The sequence below is a fragment of the Mytilus edulis genome, chromosome 10 (assembly GCF_963676685.1).
Source record: "Mytilus edulis chromosome 10, xbMytEdul2.2, whole genome shotgun sequence".
NCBI classification, from domain to species: Eukaryota; Metazoa; Mollusca; class Bivalvia; order Mytilida; family Mytilidae; genus Mytilus; species Mytilus edulis.
In genome coordinates this window covers 59,861,539-59,889,052 of record NC_092353.1, presented here as the reverse complement: position 1 = coordinate 59,889,052, position 27,514 = coordinate 59,861,539, and the positions used below count along the sequence as shown (strand labels likewise).

General features: G+C 29.9%; 1 protein-coding gene across 2 annotated transcripts; it reads left to right on the top strand.

The window, feature by feature from the left end:
• The first annotated feature begins 12 nt into the window (after positions 1-12).
• On the top strand, positions 13-26,399 carry LOC139491588 (centrosomal protein of 85 kDa-like). Of its 2 annotated transcripts, none has more exons than XM_071279349.1 (14): positions 13-163; positions 8,194-8,305; positions 12,531-12,572; positions 13,758-14,458; positions 15,109-15,233; positions 15,878-15,992; positions 16,716-16,810; positions 17,980-18,058; positions 18,661-18,813; positions 19,631-19,915; positions 20,504-20,674; positions 21,591-21,810; positions 22,803-25,061; positions 25,249-26,399. In XM_071279349.1, exons 2-13 carry the CDS (start codon positions 8,251-8,253, stop codon positions 22,976-22,978), a joined length of 2,217 nt encoding a protein of 738 aa, XP_071135450.1. In that variant the 5' UTR covers positions 13-163; positions 8,194-8,250; the 3' UTR covers positions 22,979-25,061; positions 25,249-26,399. The 2 variants fall into 2 exon arrangements, with proteins under 2 accessions (XP_071135450.1, XP_071135449.1); XM_071279348.1 differs by lacking the exon at positions 13-163 and adding an exon at positions 6,984-7,148.
• The last annotated feature ends 1,115 nt before the right edge of the window (positions 26,400-27,514 follow it).

Genomic DNA, 27,514 nt, shown 5'->3' with positions numbered 1-27,514 from the left:
GTGCGCTCCCTTACCGGAAGTCCCATCTTTCACCGCCATCTCGTAGTTTGTTTTGGCTTGCTTAGCGATGATTCAGAAAATGATGTGACACTGGTCATGTGTATTCAAATCACAGTCACACTTCGCTTTGAATAAGAAGAAAACAAACAGAAGTCTGCGCATTGTGAGTTCAATTTTTCAAGTTTCAGCAGTAGCATCTTTTTAAATGTTCGGGAGTCGAAGCCACAACTTGTCACTCAAAAACTATCTTTGAAAAATTATCCTGATGAACTATCCATAAAATAAGTAGATATTTTACAGTAAAGATAAATGACAAAATGATTATCACCAAATTTGTCATATTTGCCATACCCCTTCATTGAAAAAACTAGGGTGTAAATTTAATTTACTTATTTAGCATTATTTATAATAAAGTCAATATAATTTGTGCGAATATGTTATGAATGGTTCATTTGTATCCTGACCTGTCCAAAACAAGAGTATGTTTGCATGTTTTGGAACCCTCACAGTCACAGTGACTGACTCACATAATTTGCTGAACACTACATAAACTTGAGATGGGTCAACATCCAGCTGCTAGGTACATGTATGTGTGGTAATGCATAACACCAGTAGTCGTAGCTTTTAATAGACATTATCAGTGGATACACTAAGCTGACCTACCTTTAATACAGTAGCACTGACTTTAAACCTATCAGTCGTCACACTGTTTATATCACTCTGCTCAGCTCTTAATAAAATTGCATATCACAGCTTTGTGACGTCAAACACGTTGCCATGACCTTAATATCTTTTACCCGGACATATCAGCGATGTCACAATGTTTGAACCGCCATTGATAAGTTTGACCGGAACTTATCAAGTCATCTTCCGGTTTGCTGGTGAACTAAAGAAAATGCTTCCAAAAGACGCAAATACAGTCTGATAAATCCATTATCAGGTTATCTGTATATTGACATGATTGAGATTATAAAATATCAGCTGCTTGTCACGTTATGAAGGCTTTTTTATCTTGTTTGCTGCGCTCAGTCGACAAAAAGCTTCATATCAAATTTCTTTTTTTGGTAAAAAAAAAACCTAAAACCGTTTAGCACAGACTGCTGTCATGGCTGTACAGTAATGTAGCAAAATACTTAAATTACTACATGCTTGTACTTTGGTTTTCTTTTGAAAAGTGTTTAGTGTTCTTGTTTGTCTTTTTATCTTCTTCCATTCTTCACCATGAGTTTTGTCAGTTTCTCTCCACTTGTGAGTTTTGAATATTTCCCCTGGGTTCATGTACTTTACAATGTAAATTCCTCCATACATTGCCATATATATTTTAAAAAAAACCCAAAGGTTTCTAATTTTGATTGGTTTTATAATTTCAGCCATAAATTAAATATTTCACAATATTTGAATCAAGCTAGTATATATTGTTTGTTTTATGATAATGAAATTGATGTCAAAACTTAGTGTGTAAAAGATTGTCCAACATCTGTCCAAGCAATATGTCCTAGCTGCCATATGTTGTTTAAGCTAATAATTAATGCATAGGGTTTTAATTGGAATGACAATTGTAGATTAATATATACATGTAGTATGAATAACTGGATATTTTGACAATAAAATTTACAGATTTTGTTAACAAAATATCAAACTTGTGTACAAATACATATACATGTACAGGTATGTAATTATATACATTGTAATTTGTATATATATGTCATTTTTTATAAGTTGACATGAATAATCTGGTTAAATGGTGTATTGCCATTATCCAATTATGTATTTCAAATTGAAATGAATTGAATTGATTATGTTATGAAAAGGATTACTCCTAATCTTGATTTTCAATGTCATTAAAAATAGATTTTTAATAAGATTACAGTTAACTTTTAATTATATAATTGATTTTGTTTAATCTGTTCCAAAGACATTACCTAAGATCTTAAGAAATTAACAATTGAAAATAAAATGTTTAAGCTAGATTTAAAGATTAGTTTCAATTAAACCAGTATATTTAATCCAGGGCAAAACAAAATATTCATGATGAAAATTCAGACATTTTTGCATATCTATCATAGAACTATTGGGTGGGTAGGAAGGTAAGTAAATTCATTTTCCTTTTGAAAATATTTCACATACATGTACATTTAGACTAAACATGCTAAATGTTCTGAAGTAATCAGTGCTTAATTGAAATGTCTTGGGCCACACCAATAGGATAGAGGCATTGGGAAGGTAGACATTTTCTTCTTTTTTTTGGCTAAAGGCAAATTAAAGTAGGACTGAAAAAAATGTTTTTCTTTTCTTTATTTTAAATAAAAAAACTGACTTTTTTTGCTAAACTCATTTCAATTAGGAAAAACAAGGTCATTAAGGTGTGTATGATAAAAATTAAGTCATAAGATTTTGGATAAGTCTTGTAAATAAGATTTGAATACATTTGTAAGTCATAAAAAATAAGATACAATGTAGTACAAAATGTACCCTAATACATGTACTTAAAATTTCCTGAGTACAAGAAATATGCAGACATGTAGTTCTGCTATATATATTTATAGGTTTAATGCAAAGTCAAGGGAAATAACTCTGCTGTCCTTAAAGTTTTAAAAATTTGTTGTTTATAGTAGTAAATATGAAAGAAATGTTATATCTATTTTTTAAAAATATATTGAAGTTCAAAAGAAAAAATTCTACAGTACAAAACAAGCTATACTTTGCAACCTTCATAAGTTTCACAGATGGATACTTGACTACTTTTATGGGGAGGTAACTTAAGAAATGTGTAAGAGGATATCAAAAATAAATGCACATCCTAGAATACTAGAGTTACATACTCCGCATGGCAGATCTGTGTAAGCTTTAAGATCAGCCATGGCAGATTTTGGTGGTCAAATTCCTCGGACCACCACTTTTCAAGAACTCTCCCATGGGTCATTATGCTAGGACTTATTCACTGATTAGTTCTTGCTAAATCTACAACACTTGGTAATGATTTTATGCATATTCAGGAGTGAACAAATTGCAATCTGTTATGACTTAATTTATATCATAATTTGAAATAAAAGGGAAATAACTCTGATGACTTTGTCTTGATCCTTTGATTTATATTTGATAATGTTTGTATGTATTTTAATTGATTATTGTACCAGAAATACATGAACATGTAGGAGATAACTTTATGTCTTTAGTTAACCAAAACTAATTGTTATGAAACTTAAACATTTAAGTAGATACATTTTTGTACATGTACTTGGTGCATTTGATTCACTTGAGAAAGGTACATGTATCTTTTTCAACATTTATCACTGTTAAATATAAGCATATACATAATTGAAGGGTTGCCAGTAAAAGAAAATGTTGTGTTTGATTCATGATTGGACTTAAATTTATGGTTGAATTTCACAAATACAAAAAAGCCATTATTTTGCATTCCTTTGTATCATATTTATAAAGTACATTTTGTGCAATAAAATTAATAAGAAAACACCTACATATGTATTTATATACAGTGTATCTTATGTAAAAACAGGTAATTATAAGTCTCAAACATTTTTGTTGTTGAAAAATAATTAATTTTCTTTTTTTGGCTTTATAAACCTTGCATCAAGTTTAGAAATTAAATTTCAGTTCATCAGAATAAAATAATCTCTTAATTACCTTTTTTGAATTTGATGAGAAATTCATCAAAGGTGATAAAATTGAAATATTTTGTTGAAATTTTATTGCTATTTTTATTTGCAACTTGCGGAAACTTGATACTAAAAAATAGTAATGATATTTACATGTAGCGTTGAATGCAATCTATTCCTACATCATAGTATTTTTATTATTAGGCCAACTAAAATTAATTAGTAGATTTTCATCCAAATTTTTGAAAAAAATGGGGCGGGTGGGAGGATTTTATTTTTTAAATTTTATTTCATATGAAACCTTCTTGTCATATGTTATTCATATATGCAAGTGTAATAATAAGCTTATATCATGTAAATACATCCATAAGGTATCGTGTATAAGACAATAACAATCAAAACCCAGGAGTAATAAAAGACTCATGAAACCAAAAGACATTTACATCAAGTTACAAATAATAAGTAGGAAACAACACAAACTCCACTAAAAACCAGGAGTGAAATCAGATGCTCTGGAAGGGTAAGCATTTCCTGCACTGTATACGGCACCTGTCATGTTATTTCTTTGTTCAGTTCGGTAATCATGACGGAAGGTTGTTATGACTGAGGAAGAATATCACTGAGATATGATTTCTGACACACTTTTGTAATGATGGCCAATCAGCTCATGATGGCGACCATAAAATTGCTGAGTGATGACCTTAATTTGATTGATTCGTAGTCCTGTCTTATCAACTTTTGAGAAAGCAGTATTCCTCGTTCAACATAATCAATGTATGTTGAGCTAGCTCTTAAGTAATGTATCAATTGAGACACATATACTCCATATGCTGGTGCCGCTTTTTCAAATTCGTAAATATATATTTCTGATTAGCAACCACTGTTTTACATGTAATTGCCGCTTTGGAAACCTATTTTTATAGTAAACATCAGAAATGTGGAGAAATCCTCTCTTCAGTTGGACTACCTACATCAAGTGTATTTTGCTTTCTAAGCAATATTTTGTTGTCTTTATAAATTGAAGCAAGTGCATTGGTATGCAACACGAGTACAATAAGTACAGAATAAAATGAAAACTCAAACAGTGTTGAAATGATAGGGTTGGTCCTTAATATGCAAGATGCAAATATAATTACAATGTATAACATAGAGTTGTTTAATGACTCTATCGTGGGTATTGGCACAGAGGATGTTTGCTGTTTTTCTACAAAAAGTCGAAAGGCATGGCTAAAGTTAAATCTAAGAGCTTGCTAGAAATTAATAAATTAAAAATGCGTATGTTTGTTGATTTTCTGAACTCAATATACGGTCTGACACCAATCTAAAAAGTTCATGCTTATGTCAATTTCTTTATTCCAGTCAAATGTGTTCCACGATTCTTACGGTTTTGGGTTTCATTCACAGTCCAAATTTCTTGACACAAAGTCATTGTATAAATAAAATAAATCCAAGGTGTTTTACTCACAAACATTTGTGTCATTTCTGACATACGGCGATTTGCGTTCTTGAACACAGCGTATTACTCGTAACCCGAATATTTCACACCCTTCTCGAAAATCAATCTCTATTCTCGGTAAATGATGTTGTAATCATAGATCAGCAGAATATATCGACTTAATCATTCAGTAAGAATACTCTAGAAGAAATACGAAAACCGAAATTGAAACAGGAAGTTTTAATGAAACGAAATTATCGAGGGTTACCGGTAACGGAAATGAACAAAATCCGGAAATCGTAATTTTTTCAAAAATAATAAAAATCGGGGCGGGAAGATTTCAGAGGGGCGGGCGGGGATGAAAATCTATCAATTAATTTTAATTGGCCTTACGTATACATATATATTACTGAAGAACAGATTCTTTTTTAAAGATGATGAGGTCAATTGATGTAACTTACATGTATTCATAAGAAAATCCAACTTGAAATTGATGCACTTCCAACCTTCTAAGCCTGCATGCAATTTTAGATTTATGTACTGACTGATCTTTTTTTTGTCAAAACAAGAAGAGAAAGCCTGTAATAAGTTTCAAAAACTTTATTTCGATTTACTGACTTCTTAATAAAAGTAAAATGATTTGTAGAGTATGAATATCAATTAGACCAGTGGCAGATCCAGAACTTTTTGTAAAGTGATCTAATTAGGGGGGGGGGGGGCTTTTTTCACACAAAAAGGGGGCCTAGGTCACCCAGGATCCACCTATGGAAACAACAACCAATATTCATCATTCGTTTTTTTTTTTACAAAGATTGCATCAGCCCAGTGTTCCTTAAATGTATAAGCTTATATTTATACAAATTTTCTAAGCCTGAGGGAGATTTTACTTGTTTGTTTCTCTCTTTCTCTCTTCTTGCTTAAAAATGAACAAAAAAGGTTTGCCTGAACAAGTATAAGTTATGGATTGCTATACGACACAAGTTACATTTTATTTCAAGTAGACATACATGTCAACAAAATGTGTAAGAATACTTTTGGTTGAACTTTTAATCTTTGAAACTCCACAAAATGATTCCACACAGTCATATTGTAGTTGTGCACTTGCTATTATAGAATTGTTTGATTAATAGTTTTCTTTGTGCACTGAGAATAGAGAATGAAAACAGGGAATATGTCATAGAGACAAAAACCTGACCAAAAAGCCCAAGGCCACAAAAGGAGAGAAAAATCCTTCACTTGGAGGTGGGCTTGTACAGTCCCTAAACAAAAACGTATACTAGTTTTAGCCAAATGAATGCCACACTAAACTCTAAAACATACAAATGAACTAAAAGAAAGAAGTAATCAAACAGTAATCAAACATTTTGTCAACAATTATTAATTCTAAAGATTGCGGTAGCCAATCTTTCGTTCAATTATATTTTGAGATTGGTCCAGTTTGTTATGAAAACTTTGGATAAATTTCTTCAAATAACTTTGAAGGCGTAATAAATAATTTAGATATTTAAACATTGATATTAAGTAGTATAACAATACATTGTAAGTTACTTTGTATCAAAATATCTAAATTGATTGGTCACAGTTCATTGGAGATATCTTAAAGGAATACAATTGGCTATAAACATTTTTTGACTTGATCAATAATTAAACATCAAACCTGCTCTGTTTAATGTATTTAAACATTATGCCGAATGTAAATATTTTTCCGTCTAATTGATCACAGGTTCATATAAAAGATTGTTAAAATTTAATCCTTATTTAAACAATATGTAACAATTTAATTGCCTCCATCGATGTAGACTCTGAATTTAATGTAATGGATATTGTTTGTTCGACCAAATTTATGCATGTTGCCGCATGACCCAAGATAATAATCGGGACAGAAATCCTTACTTATCTATTTAAAGCGTTTCCCCTTTGCTGGACATTACATTTAATACTGGGTATGGATTAATAACAGGTAGCGAGGATTTACCCCTGTGTGAAATTTTAAATTGTTGTTTCTAAATGCATTCAAATGCGTGGTAGTGGCCATTAATACGAGAGGGATTAAGTGAATACCATCTGAGATAATGGCCCTTAATGAAATTGACAAGGTATATAATTTAACACTTATAATTATCTTATGTAAGTAAAGTATGTTGATAAAAGAGAAATAAAATTGTCTTTCATTAGTTCTTATTATTTGTTTAGTCCTTTGTTCCAAGTCAATTTCCATATAATTTTGAATAGGTCATTTTCAACGTGTTTGTACGGAAAGTTATTTGAAAGTGCGAGCTATCTATTGTAGACATGAAATGAAATACCTCTAGCTATTGTTATCTTTTGAAATAGACATTTGAAAACAATATGTTTGATATGGACATAGATTTGTTTTATTCTTTTGTAATGTAATTATTTGAGTTGGACAAATGAATGTCAGAAAGTTTTTCACAGATTTTTGAAGTGGGAAAAATTAGAAATACATGTATTCATAGGATGTTTATGATTTGAAAGTGAATGTTTTTGACATAAAATAGCTTTTTACACATGATGTTTATTTTTGAAAAATGAATGTTAAAAGGGAATGTAAAAAATAGCTATTTACATTGGATGTTTAAATTTGGAAAGTTATTGTTTATTAACATACTAATTAGCTTTATTCAATGAGCTAATTAAATTAGTACAGGAAAATCATATTTAGTGTTGCAAATTTGAGCAGTTATTCATATGTTACACTTAGATAGGAACAAAATGGATTTATAAATATATGGTCTTGATGTTTTAATTCAATATCAAGTTTCTCCTTTGGGATTTTATGTGCTTGTCAACAAAGGAACATCGGAAAATATTGTTTAGCATGCTCTACCGTGGATATTGACTTTTTTACAGCAGAATCTTGTGTTGATTCAATAACACATAACAATATTGTACTCTGTGTGTGATGTGTGTACATGATTTTATCAATAGTTTTGTGGTTTAGATATTAATAATTATATTTCGTAATAATTGAATATCATAAAACAATATGGCACCCTGTGCTTGATGTGTGTACATGGTTTTATCAATAGTTTTGTGGTTTAAATATTAATATTTATATTTCGTAATAATTAAAATTCATAACAAATATTCATAATGGATTATTATTTGAATGATTTCCAGTGGGACTATAGACCCCGGGACAGATACCTAGACCCAGGGAGTGATAGCGATTCTGACATGTCGTGGAAAGGACCTCACTCTCCAGGTTTTACCATTCAAAGCAATGTACCAGGTATGTATATTTGTTATACATGTAGATGTAAGAAAATGTGGTACTGAGTGCCAATGAGACAACACTCCATCCACGTCACTACAGTACTTGTAAAAGTAAACCATTATAATATAGTTTTAAAAGTTAAATTTGATATATGGAAGCATTTAGTTCAAAATTTATTTATTTAGTGTTATGCATTAATTGAATATGTACTAGTCCTTGTAACTTTTGCTTCAGGTTTATAACGTAGTTTAACAATTCATTTAAAGTTTCAATTGGTTTGTTTTTTAAATTTAATATGCATGGCATTCATTGATGAAAAACCTTGAGATTTTTTCTTCATAATATTTGAACATTGATTTTTATGTTTTGAGTATATTTGAACAAAGTCCATATTTATACATGTACTTGAAATTACACATGAGTTTAAAATTCTTAAAATAATAATGCATTTCTGAATGGATTTATCTGTTCCTTGCCACTAAGCACATGAAGCATGCTTAAAGGAAAGTATAATAGATTAAAAGTCTTGTTTATCAAAAGAGCACCCCCTTTGATATTTGCTTCATTGTTTTGTAATTCATAAAAAGTTTTAATGTGTTGGTTTTTTTGTAAATTTGATATGCATGGTATTCATCTCAGGATTAACCTTGAGGTTTTCTTTTTTTACAAATTGGATCATTAATTTTTATAATTTGAGGATATTTGAATTACATCTTTATGAACATAAATTTTAACATGTACATGTACTTCAAAATTACACATCAAATTCTTAAAAAAAATAAGGCATTTCTGAATGGTTTTATTTCTTCCTTGCAGCTCAGCATGCTCAAAGGAAAATATAGAAGATTTAAAAGTTTTATTTTTATGAAGGAGTACCCCCTGGGGCGTTGTTATGAATATCAATAATTTAATTAAAATCATTTATTTAAGGAAATGACAATACTCCCTATTTGACTCTTGAGTACATATCATTAAAAACATGACTGATTCTTATCATATTAATAAAGTTATATTTCTATTGATTTTCTGATCAATTATTTTGATAAAATTCTTATATTTTAAGTATAAATCTAGGGCTTTAAATTGATCTTTGCTTCTTTTTGATATAAACTGTCATTTTTATAAGAAAAGTAATCTTTTTGATGGTACAATTGGATTATTTCAAAGTTTTTAAAGGTTTAGTTGTTTTTTTTGTGATTACAAGTAATAACATATACATTCATGACATTTGACATTTCTATTTCAAAATATCCTTGAAAAAAATGAAACTTACAATAAATGCTGTCACGGTCATAATTTTTAAAAGTCATGTTCAGAATGTGACTAGGTAGAATCAATAACATGTCCTTGCTTTTTTGTTATTTTTCACAACAGAAAGCCCTTTGTGGTAACATTATACCAGGGATGAGTTATTTTAAGGTCATTTTACACAGGGTGCAATTATTTTGGGTCGTCTTTTATACTAGGTGTAAACAGTTTACCAGGATGTCAATTTCGGAATATAAATTACTTACATGGTATATTTTTACACCACAGTAATTCTGTACAGAGATGCATTATATTTTATCACAGGGAAATACCATTAAAGGGTACAAATGAGTTACTCAGTTAGGTAGGTCGCTAGGTGTAAAATTTGTTTAACATGTAAAGAGAAGATAGTCAATTTGTATGTTGTCGTAATTTACAAGTGGATTGTTTTCGAAGATAAATTGAATTGGAATTAAAATGAAACTAGGTTACTATTTGATAATACTAGGTGATATCATGTTTGTAGATACTATACACATACAAGTATCAACATTTGACATACTTTTGAGCTCATGTTGACATATTTGTAATTTTCTTGACTTTTCTCAGTTGATTAATTTTAGCTAATTTGAAAGATGGTCTAACCTCCTATTTGTAATTTTTAATTCTCCTTTGGTTTCTGAACATTTAATACTTTATAGCCAACACCCACACCATTTGGTCTCTGTTGGATATTGTCTTATTGGTAATAATATCATAATTCTTCAAATTAATAATAACCATGATAACTGTGTTTCTGATGTACCCCAGTAGGTTAATTTAGAAAAGTTCTTCAGATGCAGATATTCCAATACATGTTGTAATTTGAATAATAATATTTTTGACTTTGACAATAGATTGAAGTTCATCATTAAACTCAGTTTTACCATAGATTTTGGTCAGGTGCATTAACAAATATGAAATTTTAGACCCCCACATGTTCTTTTTTCTTTCTCATTAGTGTACAGATAGAAAAAAAAACGGATGTTCAGTAAATAAAAGTTTTTAGCTCTACTGGTAATTAGCTCAGTACAAATTTTGTGGGTAGGGTAGTAGACTATCTAATTTCTTTCCTTGGGGAATATAAATAGGCTATTAGAACATAATAAGATTAATATGGACTAAAAAACATTAATAATCTTATTAAAAATATTCTTGAAAACATTGCATAATATATGTTAAAAATATTTTTTTCTTTCATAACTTTGACAGTTTTATTTTCGGATATTTAGAGTAATCTTCTTTTACAGAGTTTAGATATTCAAATTCTTTAAATGATTTATAAACTATTTTGTATTCAATAGATTTAGTGGAATAAGGGTTTTGTTTACACAAATTTTATTTATGTACAGATAAATTTAATCCCTAGTACTACTAAAAGTTGTATAATCATTGTACTAAATTATGTTTCTAATGCTTATAAATTTATTACACCTGAAATAAAATCCTATAAATAAACAGGTCTAAACTTAGAACCTTAATACATGTTTGTCATTTCCAGGGCAAGTGACCACTTTAGCCGAAAAGTCTAAATATGCTGAGTTGATAATTGGACATGATATTCATCGATTATATTAATTTAAATTTTATGGCCCTGTTAGCAATAGTGGGAGGGCAATATGTTTTCTGGTCTTTGAGTCTACCAGCCTGTTATTCTGTAAGCCTGTCTTTCCTACATCTATATCCAGATTTCTCATAAAGTTATGGTCCAAAAGTTTTTCATCAAGGACCACCAGGCTAAATAAAATTTAAATGACTGTCCATATCAGGTTAAATATTTTGGTTACATTGTGGTTTAACCTGAAGTTATCAACTGGTAGCCTTTTACCCTTTTTCATTATGGTGTGAGCTTTTTAGATTTTATGTCAAATTATGGTTTTGACTTTAATTTTGTGGTTCGCAGAACATGACAATCTGAAAGTGGAAGTGTCCCCAATATGGTCACCTAGTCTTGTTTTAAGATGTAATATTTTTTTGGGCAGAAATAATTATTTTTACACCTATCATATTTGATTTAAATGATGATTGAATTTAATTTAATTGTTCAAATGTTTAAATCATGGTTAATTTAAGAATTCTTTCAACTTTTAAAATAGATCAAATCTTGCCAAAAAATATGTTGCCTACATTGTAATATTTGAGATTTTACAATAGTTGCAAAATGATAATACAATTTGGATAGAAGGCATTTTTGTGCACAATCTCAAAGCCCTGTATCAGCATAAAATTACCTTGTACATGTAGTATACAATATACTATAATTCTAGAATAATTTAACTTTTGAAATTTCGGTGGTCATGAAAGATTAATCTTACTCTATATTCCTTATACCCAGTTTACTTAGACTGAAAGTCATTAAACAATGAAGGTTTCAAACGATTAAAATTTGAAAATATATTCCCCCTATTAGTGGTATTAAAGTTAAAAAGATAATCTATAGTTTTAAGTTTGAAATTTTTAATCTTTGAATTTAATGACCATAAATTTTTGAAATTGAAATTCGTGACCTTGTTTAAGACATATTTTTGGAGAAATTTATTTGCAAAAATCACTGTTTTCTGTCTACTATTGATTGGTGCATTAACTGGAACTACAAAATTTTTTAAACAAAGAAATTACACAATCTAATTAGTTACCAATTGAACATCTGTGTAGTTGTGAAAGTCGACAAGTCGATTGTGTTGGAACAATGGACACCAGGCTAAACTGCGATCATTGTCAATTTCATTCTCTAATTCTGAATATTATATAATAAAATATTTATAAGTGATAATTTCTTTTGGTATGGAATTAAGTGGGTCACCATCCAGACCATTGTACAATGTGAATAGAAGAAAAGGTCAGAAATCGTCCTTGTATTGTGAGAAATGTTGTCCGAAGAATTATCATAGTAAATCGTGGATTACGTTGAACGATGACATTAGCTATTATTTATCTTATTTGGTATTTACAGACTACCAGAAGATGTTACAGAGCCAGATTACATCCAGTTCAGGTATGTGGAATTATGGGATATTATTAAAAATGATAATGATTATAATAATAATAAAATGTTAATAATGATAATGGTTATAATAATTATAATGTTAAATACTTTGGATTAGTTATAAATCATGGATTTTGTGGGTACTGTGTAAAAGAAAAAAAATGTTAAACTAAAAACAAATTGTATGTATATAGTCTTGTATGTAGAACAGTTTTATACCAGAAAATCAAGTTCCTTGGTATTCACAAAAGTACATTTCTTCATCATTATACCAAAATTGTTCCTCTGCACTAAAAACAAAGCAACAAATTACATCAGGGAGTTGGACAACTAACTTCTGCTAATTTCCATCTTGATTTGACCAAACCCTGGGTAAATAAACTCATCATAGATACCAGGATTTAAATTTTATATTTACGCCAGATGCGCGTTTCGTCTACAAAAGACTCATCAGTGACGCTCGAATAAAAAAATGTTTAATAGGCCAAATAGAGTACGAAATTGAAGCATTGACGACCAAAAATTCCTAAAAGTTTTGCCAAATACAGCTATGGTAATCTATTCCTGAGGTAGAAAAGCCTTAGTTTTTCAAAATTCAAAGTTTTGTTAGCATTTAATTTATAATTATGAACATATCAATGATAACTCTAGTCAACACAGAAGTGCTGACTACTGGGCTGGTAACACCATCGGGGAAATAAATTTCCACCAGCAGTGGCATCGACCCAGTGGTTGTAAATAAACTCATCATAGATACCAGGTTTTAAATTTTATATTTACGGCAGATGGGCGTTTTGTCTACAAAAGACTCATCAGTGACGCTTGAATCAAAACAATTTTAAAAGGCCAAATAGAGTACGAAGTTGAAGAGCATTCATTGACCACCAAAAATTCCTAAAATAGAAACCTGTAAAAAAAAATTGATAGCAATTTAACATGAAAATACCCCTGGAATTGTGTTACAGTTCAATTATAACTAAATCATAGGTCATGAAGGGATTCCCTTCAAATACAGTTAGGGTTTCACTTCAGTTGAAAAGGCTCTTTTATTTTCCTTGATCAAATTTGATAAATGATTGCTCAGTCATAATAACACATGAAAAAAGTAACAAATACAGTTTTGTTTATAGGGGAAAGAAATAAAAAGGGCATAATCATGAACTTAATATTTTAATAATTTACTCCCATTTTTAGGATGGTCTGACAACAGATTGGATAGGACTTCAGACAGATATGGACTTCATTCTTCACCCCACTTGACCTCAGGGTCAAGGTCAAATGACATTTCGTATACAGACAGAAGGATGTATCAGACTTATCAGCCATCAAAATATGGATTATCTGGTAGTCCCGGTTACGATTCTTATATGAATCGAGACTTTAACGAATTCACGACAGGACCGTTGGAAGAGACTGTTAACCCTGTGATTTTGGAGGACCCATTACGCCCCAGTGGATATACACCATCTTCTTATGACTTGAAAAAATTTGATGATGAATTATTTGGGCGCTCTGGGAAAAGTAACTTTTTGGATGGGTCAGGGGGAAACGATAGTGAACTTAATTTAGACACACCCAATACTGTAAATGATTCATGGATTTCACCGCCAATGCGTCAAACTGCCAAGTCTGAATTGCCGCCAAGTGATTTTAAAACACCTGTGAGACATAATAGAGCTGGAATTTTAAGAGACACATCAAAATATAATGACGAAAAGTCAAATCGAGGGAATATTGCAGTGCCTTCTAGTGAGTCTCAAATAACAAATAGTAACCATAACTCTGGGTGGGCAGACAGAAATAATGTAGATCATGGTAAGCCAGGACCAGCTGGTCTTGGTCAGTGGCAAAAACAACATCAAAATCACATGGCATTCAGGAACACTGATGGCCAGGTTAGTAAGAAATCATACTAAGATTTAACAATTACTTATGTATGCAATAAACTAATATTAGTATATTGGAAATTCAGTTAATCTAAACTGCAGAAGGAAAAGAACAACATACATGTAAGTTGTTTTGTTTACATTTTAAAAATTATTGGTTATATTTTTATTATATAATTATAAATCATGTAAGTGATCTAACCAAATTTTGAAAATGTAATTAAAGTTACAGTAAATTGATGATGTTACCAACATTTTAAATTTAATGATGTTAGCTTTCTTGTTTTTACATTTTGTCAGTCTTGGGGAATCTTCTGGTTTTATCCAAGCAGTGAGTGCCTTTTAGAATTTTGGGTTCTTACCCCTGCTTTTTTTTTATGAAGACATTAAAGACATTTATTTCCACCAAATTTTCAAAGGCTTACAGTATATATATCTCAAAAAAGGATTTTTCAATTTTGTCTGATTCTTTATTTCTGTTATGTAATTCTATCAATATATGACAGTCTTCGAGAAAGCTTGTTATTTTAAAATAAAGAATATCCTAACTTTATGTACATGATGTATTGATAGTCATATATAAAATCACATTGTATTTAAAAATATAAACAAAAAATAATCTTGATAAGAATAAATAACTTTGATTATTTTTTCTTCAGAAATCCCAAGGTCTTGCTACATTATTTAAACATTTATCAGATGACCAGTTAGGAAGTGACAAGTGGGAGTCTGTCAGAAGAGCAGCAGATGCCATCATTAATGAAAAAGACATGATGATTGACAAGTAAGTCTTTTATAGTTGTTGTTTCTTGTAGGATCTGTTACATATGGAACTTTCAGAACATTGTGAGTTTGTGAGTGGCTGTTACCCAAAGTTATAGTAACAAGAGACGTGTTATTCATATTGCAAAATAGTAATTTTTTAACGCATTATATGAATTGTTGAAGACATCAGTTTGCTTTCACAATGAAGATCAGCAAGACCAAGATGAAAAGGGCTGTGTGAAAAATCTGTGGTTAATTTTTCTTTGGCCATTTTGTTGTCAATCATTAGTTAAATGCATGCTTTAGTTGTTTCCCTTGGTATTTTTATGCCCCATTTTTATGGGCATTATGTTTTCTGGTCTGTGCGTCCGTCTGTTCGTTCGTTCGTCCGTTCGTTCGTTCGTCCGTATGTCCCGCTTCAGGTTAAAGTTTTTGGTCGAGGTAGTTTTTGATGAAGTTGAAGTCTAATCAACTTGAAACTTAGTATATATGTTCTGTATGATATGATCTTTCTAATTTTAATTCCAAATTAGAGATTTAACCCCATTTTCATGGTCCACTGAACATAGAAAATGATAGTGCGGATGTGGCATCCGTGTACTGGGGACACATTCTTGTTAATTTTCATTTAATATTCTGTATCAGTTCCACTTTGTATTGCAGACTGAAGTTAAGGATGATGAGTCTAGAAGAAGATAATAACAAATATGAAGCCAGGTTAAAGAGAGCTTTGATCAGTGATGTTAGTGGGGAGGAAGACGCTATTAGAAAAATAACGGTATAACAATGAATTTGATTATATAAAATTGTGTTACACTGTTTATACATGTAGAAGCTTAAGCTTTTGTTTGTAATTGAGGCCAAGTTTGAAAATGGAAGACAGAAAAAAAATCTTCTTTGTCATCTAAGACTTCAAAACAAAACAAATATTGCAGGTGAAAACTGAAAATTATGAGAGGCCATAAAGATGCTTGGAATTTGAGTATCTGAAGTCTGAGGTGTTTATTTTGATATAATTTAATTTTGGATGTAACACGTCTTCTGATTGGCTGACGTTATTTTGTAAGCAGCCCATAGACATAATTTAGTCGTGACCGTGACGTCATCAACGTTTTTTTTATGTTTTTTTACGGTTTAAAATGGAATTTAGAATTAAATTATAAGAAATTACTGTAATATTTTTTCTGTCTATTCGAAATAACATAAAAAATGTGATGCACACTGTTAAATAACCCGCTACGCACGTTATCCAGTGTGCACCAAATTTTATTTCTTCATAGACAGAAAAAATATTACAGTCATTCCTTAAATAGAGTGAAAGCTTTGAAATATATGCAGTCAATTATAATTTAAAATCTGTTTATCATTCAAAAAGATGAAAGGACTTATAATTGTTGGAAAAAAGTATGGTGAACCGAAGGAGTTTGTGTATAATATGGAATGCATTTTATTTTTTTATGAATTGTATATCTATAATACTATATCTTGATATTAAATTTAGGATCTTGATATAGAAAATGCATCATTGAAAGCTGAAATGGCACAAATGAAAGCAAAGAAAAATGCAGAATTGGACGACTTGGAGAGAAAACTCGGGTAATTACCTTAAGATACTAAGATTTTTAGATTATAATCTTACCCATTTTAGTAAAAACATATTGTCTAACATTTCAGACATATTTCAAAATTTAGTAATAGAACTATTATTCTTTTTCTACCTTTGAAATTAAGGATATGCATGATTGCCAATGAGACTATCCTCCTGAGTTTAAATGGAGTGAATGTAAGCAATTATAGGCAACCATATATAGCCTTCAACAATGAGAAAAAACCATGCTGTAATTCAGCTGTAAAAGGACTGACATATGCACATGTGTTACAATTTTTAGAAAAAACTGAAGCAAGAAAACATGTGTGCTTCTTCCCGACTTGAAAATAAAAATTTGAACAATAATGGTAGAATTTCTTTTTGATGGCTTTAATTTGAGCTGTCTTAAGAGAGAAAATTACAGATGCTACAATTATTTTGTTAAATTGTGCTGAAAGTTCCAAGAAGCAGTTGCTAAAATAAACTACTGTAATTACACAGTGAAATCTGAGGACAGCTTTTTAAATGGAGATTGATGAATCAATATTGAGCTTCCTATTTTAGACGTGATATTTAAATGTTGATTCAAAGTCTGACAAAGAAAAATCAATAACAAAGCCTTGCCGTGTATTGGAAATAATTAAAAAACTGAAGAACTTTATCTGGATTTTTTTTAAGAGGTTGATAAATTGAATATGAAAGAACGAAAAGAGATGATATGTTAAAGTCAATGAGACAGCAACTCAACAACAAAAAACTCAATACAAACAACACAGAAACATAACCTTCATCTAATACAAAGATGTTCAAAAGCAGTTTAAAAAATTGTGGGCATGAATTTTAAATTTGGAATCAAGTGTTTTTTTTACAACCTTACAAATTGAAATAATTATTTGAAGAGTAGACTACCATATTTATCTTCTTTTAATTAATTTTAAAGTCTTTCTATCTTGTCACCTTATTGGTATTTATTAAAGAAAAGTCAGTTGAATCTTTATAGCAATATCATACAATATAACATAAAATGCTCTAGATGAATAAAAACACTGTAAAAAAGGTACAATGTAGGATGGATTAATGATAGCGGTTATTTGCTTAAGGTCCTTTGGCAACATTTAATGTACATGTATAACAAATAAATCCGTATTAAAAAATAATTATATTATATTTTATGCAGGGCTGCTGAGCATGAGAATGAACATTTAAAATCTGCTATACGAACAAGAGTTCCTGGAAATGATGCAATAGAAACACAGGTTAATATATATTTATCTAGTGAGATGTTTTATTTTAAAGACAATCTCATACAGCTTTTTTGAAAATCAAAACAAAATTAAATTTACAAATCACACAATGGTGTATTGTAGACCAACATTTTGATACATTGAATACATAAAAAAAAACTTATGTTTCAAGCTCACTAGAAAACACATCACAAAAAGGTTAATGATAAACTTGTCATAATTTTATCCAGATACTGACAACAGGAAAATAAAAGGAACACAATATTGGAGTCAACAATTGAAAGATATGACAATAAGATATATATAAGGTTACCAAAATTCAAATTTTCAAAGATACCAATCATGAGGGGGGATAGGACCTTTATCGGGACTCCGGGATTGGGTGTTTTTAAGCTTGGGATTTCGGGATTGACCCTTTCGGGATCCGGGAATTCATTTTTTCGAATTTCGGGACCTCAGGATTTCGTGTTTTTTTGCCCGGGATTTCGGGATATCGTATTTTTAAGCCCGGGATTTCGGGATCAGGACCCCTCCTAACCCCCCTCAATCATTCTTATCACAGTACTAGTTATATGAATTGTTATTTCACTTATACTTTTATCATTTTTATTCAGATTTCTCAACTAACCAATGAAAGAGAGGAATGGAAAGGTAAATTTCTTGATTTACGAGAAAGTCATCAGCAGATGAAAGGGAGGCTGGACCAGTTACAGGATTATCTAAGAGATATTCCAACCATGGAGGAAACTGCTGCTAATTTACAAGAAATATCCTTTTTATGAATGCAGAAATTATAGATTTGTTATGTAAATCTATAATTTTGTCAACTTTAGAGAATTTTAAATGTTTTATACCAGAATTAGCTCTTTTATCCCCTCTGTCTATTTTAAAAGTATACAAATTTAGGGAAAGGAGCAAAATATTGCAGTCCGTCAATAGAACTTTTTATGAAGTAGAGTTCATTAAAGGTGTTTCATTGGATAGAATTAACCCAAATATTATTTAACTAAATCTTTGACAGTGTTTTTCCCATTCAAAAGTAGAAATTAAAATAATTGACACAATATTTTAATTAAGAATAATCCTTTGGGTTTGATTAAAAACTTGCAAATTAGATGGATAGGAAATTGTGCTTTTCTATTCAGATTAAGGATAAGTTAAACTGTTCCAAAACTGAAATAGATGGCTAGATTACCAAAGGGAGATAACTTTGATTTTAAAACAAAAATCTAACATGAAAATTGCAAAGTTCTTAAACAGTTTTATTAGAACGAACATAGCTTGATTTTATGGTTATGTCTATCAAATTCATCAAAAGATAATTTGGGATTCCATATTCACTGATGATCAGTTACATTTTCTTTACAATTTTATATTGGTATTATTGCTTTTTTGTTAAATGTATATTTAAATAAGAAATAATAGACTTATTCATGAGGAAATAAGCCACTTGAGCTTCATATTTAATCATACCTAGGAAGATATATTAAATGATGGGAATATTAAACTTTGTAACAGAAGAAAAGTTCACACACAAATGTTTTGATATATAAATCTTGTCAATGCTTTCCTTAACCCTTATACTTAAACAATTTGAGAGAAGAAACAAAATTTCAAAAACAACAACTGGAACAGCTTCAAGAAAAACTTTTCAACAATAAGAAATTATTGTCACAGCGAGATTTAAAGATTGAAGAATTACAAAATCAAATGGATCATTTGTCGGGAAAGATGAACGGTATATCATCTGAACTAGATCGAATTAAATCAGATGGGGAAGGTGCTGTTCTCCAAAGGTGCCAGGAAGAAATAGTTCGACTGAAGGAGGATAATCAAAGACTTGCCATAGATTTTGAAAAAGCCAAAAAGGTAGGACTATTTGATCCATTTTGATTAATAATTTGAAAGATTGAGAGAAGCGAATGTGTAATAATTTTTGTGAAATGATAAAAGTTTCTTTAAACGATGATATTAATTGAAACTTATAAAAGCAAATCAATTAAAATTTATTAGAGAAAACATATTTTACTGAAACTCTGGCCTTAATTTCACCAAAAGACATGCAAATATATTGTAAATTCAGAAATTATTCGGAGGTTTTTTTATTAATGAGACTGGGTGAGTATCTAAGAAATAAAAACTTGCATTCTGATAACTGAAAGAAATCTGTATGCAGTTTTTTTTTTAATCACAATAATTAAACTCACATTTTCATCTTATTTTTGAAAAATCACAATAATATATGCACACAATAATATCTGAATTTAAAGTAATTTATTGCAGTCATAAACAATTCAATAAGCCTATGATCAATCTTTAATAGTTTTTTGTGAAACAAAGGCCTGTCTTTTAAATTGATAAAACCACAATAAGGACTAAACGCTTTTTTGAGTAAAAGTTAATCTTATTTGTAAGTAATTTTTGTCAGAAAATTATGTTAATTGTTATAATTTACAGCTGTTGGAAACGAGTCATAGAAAAGTAAGACACATGGAGGTCAAATTACAGAACGAACAGAAACAGTCTAAAGGGAGAGTACAACAGGAGGAGGAAACAGTAATGGCGCTGAGGGAAGAAAGTCGACAGAAAGATGAACAGACGATGAAGATGAGGAGAGCCTTGAAAGAGGTAAATTCAAATGTTATTATTGTAAAAAGTAAAATCACAAAAATACTGAACTTAGAGGAAGATCAATTGGGAAAGTCCATAATCACATGGCAAAATCAAATAACAAAACGCATCAAAAACGAATGGACAAGAACTGTCATATTCCTGACTTGGTACAGGCATTTTCAAATGTAGAAAATGGTGGATTAAACCTGGTTCTATAGCGCTAACCCTCTCACTTTTGTAATGACAGTCTCATCAATTTCCGATATTTTTACATTGATGCGTTAAATAAACAGACACAATAAATATAATAGTCAAAATATGGGTACATCAGTCATCATCGTTTAACAATTTTAAAAGGAACAATTTAACAGAACACAAAAACATCTACTATCTACGAACACATTTATTGAAGGAACTTAATTTTCCCATTTTAATTTATTTAGGGGACTTGAGATCGTAGAAATAAACAGCAAACTAAAATCATTGTGAGATTGCCAGTCTTGGATTTTATAATATTTATTTACACACATCCTCAAAATTAGAAAAAAACAAGACCTTAAATTGCAGTAAGGTATTATTTCTTCAGGCAGTCTGACTTTTTAATTTATTTTCATCAAAACATGTATGTTTTTAAAAAATATGGATATTTTAAGATTTAATTGATCTAAATTAAGTTAAGTCATTAATATGATTTATTTAAGTTAGATAGATTTAGGTATGTTGAATTCTGAAAATCATTTTAATACTTTATATATGAACTTTATAAATTATGTCAATGATAATAAACAGTGACCATATAGTGCCAAAAACAATACTTTATAACTTTCTACCATTGTTATCTCCCTTGCAATGCAATTCATACAATACAATCTTCATTGCGAAATACACTTTCAAAGTGAATATTTGGTTTACATATTTGTATGTTTTTCAGCTTGGCTGTAAAAATCAAGATTTAATGGAACAGAACTTGATAATAAGGGAGCAATTGAAACATTTAGAATATCTGAGCACAGACGAGACACAGAAATTACAGAGACGTTTCACACAAGAAATGGGACTATGTTTTTCTGAGCTGCAATCGTTAGTGAATATTTGTATGCAGAGAGCTGAAGGACAGGATCCCAATATGTCCATGTTGTTAGGTGTCAGACGTAAGTGGTATTGTTATAACTTAGATAGTAACTTTGATATACTGACAAGTAAAAAAAAATTATTTTGTTTGTAATACATTTTCTATTTCTTAATGACAGAATAACAAATAATTAAAAATGAGATTGAGAACATATCTCATTTTTGAGACAAACTATGTTTTGATACTGGCTAAATTAGATTTGTTATTATTTGAAAATAAGTGGACTAATGTTTATGGGTGTTTGTACATGTGCAGACTTTTAAAGAGGCTGTAAAGAATTACTCTAATATTAAGATACCTTTTTGGGAAACGGCCGCTATCTTTGTGACGTCACGTTATTGTGACACTTTAATGTTGATTGAATAGAAACTTGTAATGGCAGACGCAGTTCTATCTTTAACGCCTTAGTTAAGGTGGTACCCAACACCTTGACTAAAATTAATTTGGCTCGTTTATTTTTCATAATATTTAGACAAAATATTTACTTTGACCCTTTGAAAAAAATATAAAAATTTGAGAAAACTTGAACCAATCACTTTCTCTGAAAAAATTGGTTGGATAGATAGCAGTTTGACAAACACTAATTTTGATCATTGAGAAGCTTACTATTTCCTTAACAATACAACATGGTTAAAAAGTTTAGCTGATTTTACAGAGTTATCTCCCTGTAGTGTTAGGTACTACCTTAAGCTTACGATCAAAATACACTGTAACGCAACACAGTAATCTACAGAGGCTTTGAGTTTCATTAAACTAGTACATGTATATGTACACTATATAATTATTTGTTTTTCTCAAGTTAAAAATCTTTTCAGTGCTTGTTGTTTTTTGTCTATTAGATTTCAGACAAGTTTGTCTGTCAGAGTGAGCTACAAAGTTATTGAAAATTAAAATTACTGTAATCATAAATAAACTGAAAACTGAAGATAAAATGTGTATGTGAAGTTTGCCACAAACTAACTTAATTATTTGTCCTTCAATTTCTTTAATTTGCATTTATTTATATTTCAGCACCTACAAATGAACAGGAATTGGATACTCCTGTATCTTCTGATGAAAAACAGACATTAAGACATTGGTTGTCAAAATTAAGAGATCTCCGATCAGAGGTGGAGAAATTACGAGGCATGATCAGTAACAAATATGCTGAGGACATGGGAGACAACTTAAATTGTGCTACACAGTGATCAAGGGAGATAATAAATTTAGAAAATACACAAAAATTTAAGTGCATTTATTCCATCACCAGAAGAAAAAGGAATGCTGTCTCTGAAAGAAATTTCATTGTTTTTACAAATTAGGATTATTTATTTTCGGGTTATATATTAAAGACATTTGAACCCAAATTTTAAAGAGATACAAAAACAATCCTTGAAAAATTGTTCAAATGGAAATTTTTCAATTTTACAGAAAGTTTCATATAGTTACAGCTTACTCAAGAGAATCAAAATATTGTCATTAAATCAATATCTTTGCCATCTTGTCAAACATATATCATATATGAAATAGCTATATTACAATTAGGTGATGGTTCATTCCAGCTTTTATTTGGAGTTTAATATCATGCATTGTATATTATTATATCATGAGGGCTTGTTACAAATGTATAAATGTACAAAGAAAGAGATTATTCAAAAATGATGGCTCTGTAAATATATTGAAATGGTGCTAAATTTTTCATATCAGCTGTCTCCAAGAGATACCTATTTATAGAATCTCAGGGAATGTTATTAATTTCCTGCATGTAAATTTCATTCTATTTTTGTATTCCATACATTCCATTTAACATATAGTTCTACCAGGTAGATTCATACGTTGTGATCATTTTGAACCAAGATGGGTTTTTTTAAATCCTCAAAATTCATTGGTTCTTGAATAGTCTTATGATATATATTTAGTTTTATGGAAGAAGTTTAGATTGAATTTCTTCTGTTAGATATGATTTCTTTTAAATGTATTGTAAATATTCCGTCCTGTAGATTTTTGTACCTGTGATATACTTTTATTTATTTGTGATATTCTTTTGTGAAAAGTGTGAATGAAAACAAGATCAGTTGAAAGAGCAGTCTGACAGTGCAAAATAAGGAGAAAGAAAGGGATGAATGATAGTCATATTGATAGGTTGAGAGAGTAAGAAAGAGGAAGACATTTGCAGACAAAAGATGGAATATTCACCACATCAAATGCTTTTAATTTTTTCTTTACCAGACATTTTTAATTATCTGTCTATGACAAAGGGAGAAAATGTGAGAATTTGCTTCATACTACAATTTTTATATGCTTATGCATAAACTAAAATGGAATTTAAATTGTTTTGCAAGTTGCTTACTACTATTGAGAATAATAAATTCCAAATTTCATTTGAAAGAAAATGTTTGTTAAATTCTTGATGAAATGAATTTGTCATTTTCACATGCAACAAAGTTTTTAAAACCATCACTGAAATCATTTGGAAATATTCCAGTATTTTAAAAGTAAACAACTTACAAAAGTTTTAAAACAATAGATTAACAAGATTTCAAGTTTTATTATTTAAAAGTGCTTTTGAATTTAAGGATATATCTTTTAAGTGATCAATAGTATAAAAATATATTTGTTTCATATTTAAGCTTTTTATGGTAAAATATTTCCTGCATTTTTCCTGTACAAGTACTTAAGATACTTTGGATATGTTCCCACTTCTCTAACAATACAAAGTCTTTTGTTTAGTTCATTAAATAAGAATTGTCTCACTCGATCCAATGTTCAATTGGGTACATTGTTACTTTTAACAATACTAGGACACACCCGCGACTTACCAGGTCATTGACTGAATTTTAGTACATGTGTACCTATGCCTTATTTTTAGCCTGGATTTTTGGTATTCACTATTTGCTGATTATTAGGTGCACAGTTTTCTCTGCCTTAAAAATCTTTCTGTTTGAACCCTTCCTGGTTTTCTTACTACAATGCCTACTACTAGAAACTAACATTTCATGTGACATATACTATAGGTATCTGTATCAGTTTCAACCCAAAACATGTTATATTATAAATATTGGATTGGCATGCTCTGCAATCAACATTCAAATATGAAAACTGTGAAAAATATAATAGAAAAAGGAATAACATGAAATAGATTCAGTGTTAAAGTTATCTTTCAAATTTAGTATTTTCTCATAGATTTGTCACACAGATAGTTTCATAGATAAGGTGCATGCATATGTCAATCAAAATATTTTCTTAATTTTGGATTCATAATAAAAAATGGTAAATATTTAGTTTAGTATGGTGTTCATTATCACTGAACCAGTATATATTTGTTAAGGGGCCAACTGAAGGACGCCTCGAGGTGCGAGAATTTCTCGTTGCATTGAAGACCTGTTGGTGACCTTCTGCTGTTGTCTGCTCTATGGTCGGGTTGTTGTCTCTTTGGCACATTCCCCATTTCCATTCTCAATTTTATTTTCATTAATAGTTCATAGGTTATTCATCAGGTTCATCAGATTTAAGAAGAGGGTTAAATGACATAATGAAAGCCTCAAAACAGGCTTTAAATTAGTGCTTGGAGTTAAGCAATCCAGTTATCTCCTTTTTTTCAAGAGGATATCCAATCTATATTGTTGTTATCAAAATCTTAAGAATATAATGTACTTCCATTTTACATATCCATTATAACCAATTGGTATAAATCCATTTAAACTTACTACAACTATTTAATAATGTACATTATTTCATTTTGTAACTTGCAATTGAAAAAGCAGCTGATTTATTATTTTTTTTCAAATGTATTTGATATTAGTTTTGCAAAGCAAACTATTTTTTGTTGAAAATCAAAGTATATGTTTAATGTATTTTTTTTTATGTCTAGTCAGCAAAAATTGTAAAACTGGAAATGATGCACTGACAGTATTGGTTAAGTCTCATCTTTGAACTGTCATTGCAAAATTTTCCATTTTCATTATTTTCGAGTCACTGTAATTTTTATGTATTAAACCAGCACTGCCATGTTTATAATTTTAATGCATTTAAATAGAATATTATATATCTATAGAAAGTTTGTAAATGTTTGCTCTAGAATGATTGTATATTTTTCAAATTGTATTTTTTTTTCACAAAAGGTCAATATATTTTATCTGCTGATAGATCAAATTAGGGGAGGTAGACTTTTTTTTAAAATTCTATATTAAATCTTTATTCTTTCCAAGGTTTAACCTTTATAAGGTAAATTTTAATGACAATTTTGTAAGAATATAGATATTTCCATTTGTCATGGTAACATCACAATTAGTTTATTATTATTTTCAAACTTCTCAGTTATAATTAATGTTCTTTTTGTTGAAACAAGTGTTTTATTTACACTGATAGCATCATTGCTTATAAGCGTAAAGTTCTTTACTTTTAATCAACTCTGTATAGATTTATTAGAGAAATTTTGTCTATGACCAAAAGTTGTATTAAAATACCAAATTGTTATATTTTTGCCAAAATCAAATATTTTATATAAATATATATTTTTTTTGTTTTTTAACAAAACATTTAATGACGTCTGAATATTTTAAGAACCTTAGTTTTTTGTCAGTTGAGTTTGTTTGATTTTTTGAGAATTAAACAAAAGAAATGAGGATATATTGTGTTTTGTTTTTATATGACTGCAAAAGATTTTGCTTTTGTATATTGGTATTGCATTGTTGTCCGTGTCGTCCCAAGCCATTTGGTTTCCGGACAAAAACTTTAGTATTAGTAAATAGAAATCTATGAAATATAAACACAAGGTTTATAACCACAATTTATTTGTTTGAGTCTTCACTTTAAGAGAAATAGAAAAACAAAGGATATTGAGTATCCATCCATGACACAAAGACAGTTCATGCACAACACATGTCGTGTTCTTCATCACATAGTCAGTGAGTCCTTCAACACGGAGCAAAAAAAAAACCCAAAAAAACTCTTCACCTCACTGCAAGTTTAAGATGGCCCCTTGCATCGGCTTGAGTGGAATTCTTTGCAAAAATAATTTGGAATGACTTTTTAAGATGTAACACCTCCTACTTTGGACCAGTCAGAAAATAATATTCTGGAAAGAAGTACACATTAAAACAAAATAGTTCTTAAGCTTAAAAGTAAATCTTAAACTATATATGTAGCATAAATTTTAGTAATTAAGGTATCAGATGAAAGGTGAAGTACTGTTGTTGCTTGTAGAACACACAATTTACTGATAATTTTGAATAATAAAAAATGTATGAATTAATTCTAAAACTGAGGGCACATATAGCCTTTTTCTCAGATCCTGGTTTGATGTATTCAAAATTCCAGTAACCAGTAAAGTGTGGTCTAATGTATAAATACAGGTTTATCAATCCTGCTTCCTTAAAATGTTTTCAAGTGAAAAATTTAGGAATGAGGATCAAGAGTAGGTGGTGTGGGTCTTAGATTTTAGTATACAAACTTGAGAGAATGAAATGGCACCCATAAGAGAAGTTATCTCGAAGAATAAATACACCATAACTTAAAAAATTACAGAAGAGTATGCATATTTTAATAGCAGGAGAAAACTGTCTATGTCCTCCACACTTTCGCCTTGAGGCAGAGTTCAAAGGTTTAAATCACTTGTTGGTTATTGCTAACATTAGGTATTTTCTGCTTCTCTTGGAAGAAAAAGGCTTTTGGGTTAATCTGTGAGTAATATTTACGTTTTGGAGTAGGCTGCATGTTTATACACAGTAGATCACTACTTATAT